Genomic DNA, 4,198 nt, shown 5'->3' on the forward strand with positions numbered 1-4,198 from the left:
CCTGCACCACTCACCGGTCTCGAGTCCCACGGAGGAGCTCCGGAAGGATAAAAGGAGGAGTTACGACAGTGAAAGACGAGAGAGGACCAGGCCTGGATTTTATTTTGTGTGAGGCAGTCGTCCGCGAGGGGCTGCCGCTTTACTTTCATTTTGTGTTTGTTTATTTTATTAAAGTTTTCTTTAAATGTTCGCTGGTTCCCGCCTCCTTCTTCCCGAGCTACGAACGTTGTTACATTGGTGCCGAAACCCGGGGGGAAGAAGGAGGCGGGAACCGGCAAACATTTAAAGAAAACACAAAATGAAAGTAAAGCGGCAGCCCCTCGCGGACGACTGCCTCACACAAAATAAAATCCAGGCCTGGTCCTCTCTCGTCTTTCACTGTCGTAGCTCCTCCTTTTATCCTTCCGGAGCTCCTCCGTGGGACTTGAGACCGGTGAGTGGTGCAGGTGTCGCTCATTATCAATTACTCCACCGGCCTCGCTCCATTCCCACGGCTCTCAGCCGCCCCCACTCGTCACAACTAAATAAACGTATTAACAAACAAACTTTATTAAGAGTTTCCTGACCTCGATGTTGAGCAGCCAGGACTGCAGGTTGGCCACGGCTTCCTCTCCCAAAGCCAGATTCCAGATCACCATAAACAGAGCCTTATCCGTGAAGAAACACTGGTTTACCGTCGACATGCTGGCCGGACCACCAATATCCCACACGTTGAAGGACACTGAATCAACCTGGATCCACAGTAGAAACAAAGGCATAACACCATATTGACAACATTACTCAATAACTTTGATCAAGGCATTTTCGGACAAATTATAAAGTTGCCGAGGTGAAACTATGGTTTATTTAGTTCTGTTATGAAGCTATGGAAGCTTGTTTCTGCAACGGGATAAAATAATAAAGAAGGTCATTGCGACTTTTTTATCTCACAATTGAGAATTTTTTTCTCGTCAATCTTCTTTTATCAGAATTGTGAAATTCAAACTCAGAATTGCGAGACACAAACAGAATTGCGGAATACAAACTCAGAATTGCGAGACACAAACAGAATTGTGAAATACAAACTCAGAATTGCGAGACACAAACAGAATTGTGAAATACAAACTCAGAATTGTGAGACACAAACAGAATCATGAGATACAAAGTGAAATTGCGAAATACAAACATGGAATTTGCGAGAAACAAATTCAACATGGCAAGAAAGTCAGTCAGAAGTCAGAATTGTGAGATAAAAAGTCACAATATGAAACTTCCATATGAAACAACTTCCATATGAAACTTCCATATGAAACTTCCATATGAAACAACTTAAAATAAAATATGAAATAAAAATGGACCTCTTTCTACTAATTCCTACTTTCATTGTAAAGAAACGCAACTCTGAGGGTGAGTAAATAATGACAGAATCTTAATTTGTGGGTGAACCTTTCTTTTAAACAACCATAAACATTACTCAAGCAAATCTTAAAAAGCACACACACACAAAAAAGGCTCTCGCTGTGAGTCAGCGGTGGAGTAAGTGTTCACAGCTGCTCGACGTGGAGCAAGATCTCCTGGGCTTGTGTATACATTTGCTTCTGTCCATGATATACGTGTAAGAGGTCAGTCTGAGTGTGTATGTGTTTATGAGAACATGCCTATAGGACATCAGTGCATGTGTGTGTGTGTGTGTGTGTGTGTGAAACACTCTCTTGGGTTTTATACGTCTGGCTATGACTCAGGACTCATGATGAGAATGGAAACACTGTTAACTCATGCTAAGAAACCATGTAAGGCCACAAATAGAGCTCAGGGTCAAAGGTCAGCTGGAAATACCAGAGCTGCTACTCATTCATAAACCTGGAGGTCAAAATGTTGGCACTTTAATGGTTTCACTTTTTTTTTTCTCAGACTTGCTATAAAGGTTTTTTTCTGCCTTACTTTTATCTCGTCATGTTTACAGGATTAAAGCAAACATAGCTGTTCGCTTCCTGTGAGCAAAGCATTGTGGGACAAACCCATCTGAAGGAACGCCCTGAAAACAATCAGATAGACTGGGAATTCAGTAAAAGCTCAAACGATGAAGTCACACACTTGAATCAACATAAGATGACTTCATTTGTCCACTGTGTGTTTCAGTTACTTTCCTCACCAATACGCAGAAATATACCGACTATTATGGCAGCAAAGTTATGAATCTACTATGAAACTCATGACTTTTAATAATTGTTGAATTGCTAAGTGAGTAACTGTCAATCCTAAATTTATAGTTTGAATATTTATGTAAAGATTGAGCTAGATATAGATTTATTGCTAAATGTATGATTTATAGTTGTTATATTTAAAATACGCATCTAAATTTACATATTTTTAAATTGAATTTTTACATTTAGTTGTATTTTTCAAAATATACGTATGTACAACATATTCAAGATTTACATTTACATATGCATTTTTGATTTTACAAGTAACATTTACATATTATGCATTCTGCTAAATGCATAAATATTTGATATATTTATACATTTATTATCATTATATATTAATTGTATAATATAAAATTCACATACTAACCAATATACTAACCAGTACTAACCTAATAAAGTATGAATATTCAATTTGATTCAATATATTACTAAAAAAAGAATATTAAATTTATTTTTTTTGTAATGTTACGATATGTATATATATATATATATATATATATATATATATAACTTCATGCCATAATTACCTAAAATATAACAACATAACTTATCTTTTTAAATATATTTTTCAATATCTAGTATTAATATATTTCAAGAACATATCCAACAAATTTCAACATACCAATCAAAATGTGAAGATATATAGTCTTTTTTCCCCCTTTGCAATCAGCTCTCCAAAATATTTGGCTGCCTCTTCAATCATACAAGTAACATTTACATATTATGCATTCTGCTAAATGCATAAATATTTGATATATTTATACATTTATTATCATTATATATTAATTGTATAATATAAAATTCACATACTAACCAATATACTAACCAGTACTAACCTAATAAAGTATGAATATTCAATTTGATTAAATATATTACTAAAAAAAGAATATTAAATTTATTTTTTTTGTAATGTTACGATATATATATATAGGTATATAAAGAAAATACAACTTCCAGCAGCTGTCTATAACTTCTGATCACACTGCAAAAAAACCTGATGTTCTTCCTCAATATTTTCAACTTGTTTTCCAAAACAAATATCTAAGCATTCTTAAATCAAGATACATTTACATGAGAAGCAAAATGACTGCAGAAGCCTTGTTTTCTGAGAAATTGATAAAAATGAAGGCAGATGCTGGTTCTAGTTTGAAGCACAAACTCAATTACGATCAATTTCTCAGAAAACAAGACTTCATATCTTCATTTTGCATCTCAAGTAAATGATTTAAGTAAACGATCTTGATTTAAGTATGTTTAGACATCCTTAAGATATCCTTAGATATAGGCTATAATTTGTGGAAGGACAAATTAAGACTTTTTAAGACCCACAGAACCCTGATATGAGTGTGTGTGTGTGTGTGTGTGTGTACCTGGTATTCCCTACATTATGGGGAGCAAATGTCCCCAAAAGGATAGTAATACCAGCATTTTTTGACCTTGTGAGGAGATTTATTTGGTGCCCATGAGGAACACAACTTATAAATGACCTAGACCTAAATGAATTACTTTTTTTGAAAATGTAAAAATGCCAGTAGGTTTAGGGTAAGGGGATAGAAAATACAGTTTGTACAGTAGAAAAACCATTACATCTTTGGAATGTCCCCATAAAACATGGAAACCAGAGTGTGTGTGTGTGTGTGTGTGTGTGAGACTGTGTGTGTGTGTGTGTGTGTGTGGACTGAGGGCTCTTACAGCAGATTTCACTCCTCCGGGTCGCTCCAGATCCCAGCCGGACGTGTGGATGCTGCGGTCGGTGTTGGTGAAGGATGAGGGTTTGCTCGTCTGCAGCCCCTCCAGCAGAGCGCTCTTCCCTTGCCGTGGAGGACCCACCACCATCAGCTTCAGCAGTCTGCAGGGCTCTGCTCCTCGCAGCTCCGCTCGCAGATACGCCAGAACCGCAGCCGGACCTGCACACGTACAACTCTGCAGTTTATTGTTTGCAAATGTGAAATGTAACGCAGGGAATTCTGGGAATGTCAATTTACGGTTATTCACTGTAAATTATACATTCT

General features: G+C 36.7%; 1 protein-coding gene across 1 annotated transcript in view; it reads right to left on the reverse strand.

Annotated features, from left to right (window-relative positions):
• The window catches only part of LOC107662317 (leucine-rich repeat serine/threonine-protein kinase 1-like), a 109,504-nt gene that overhangs the window by 62,449 nt on the left and 42,857 nt on the right, over positions 1–4,198 (reverse strand). Inside the window, exon 16 of the mRNA XM_016452303.1 lies at positions 567–731. Within this exon, the coding sequence (XP_016307789.1) occupies positions 567–731 (165 nt within the window). The remainder of the gene's footprint in view (positions 1–566; positions 732–4,198) is intronic.

Source organism: Sinocyclocheilus anshuiensis, unplaced genomic scaffold, assembly GCF_001515605.1.
Source record: "Sinocyclocheilus anshuiensis isolate Anshui unplaced genomic scaffold, SAMN03320099.WGS_v1.1 scaffold579, whole genome shotgun sequence".
Taxonomy (NCBI): Eukaryota; Metazoa; Chordata; class Actinopteri; order Cypriniformes; family Cyprinidae; genus Sinocyclocheilus; species Sinocyclocheilus anshuiensis.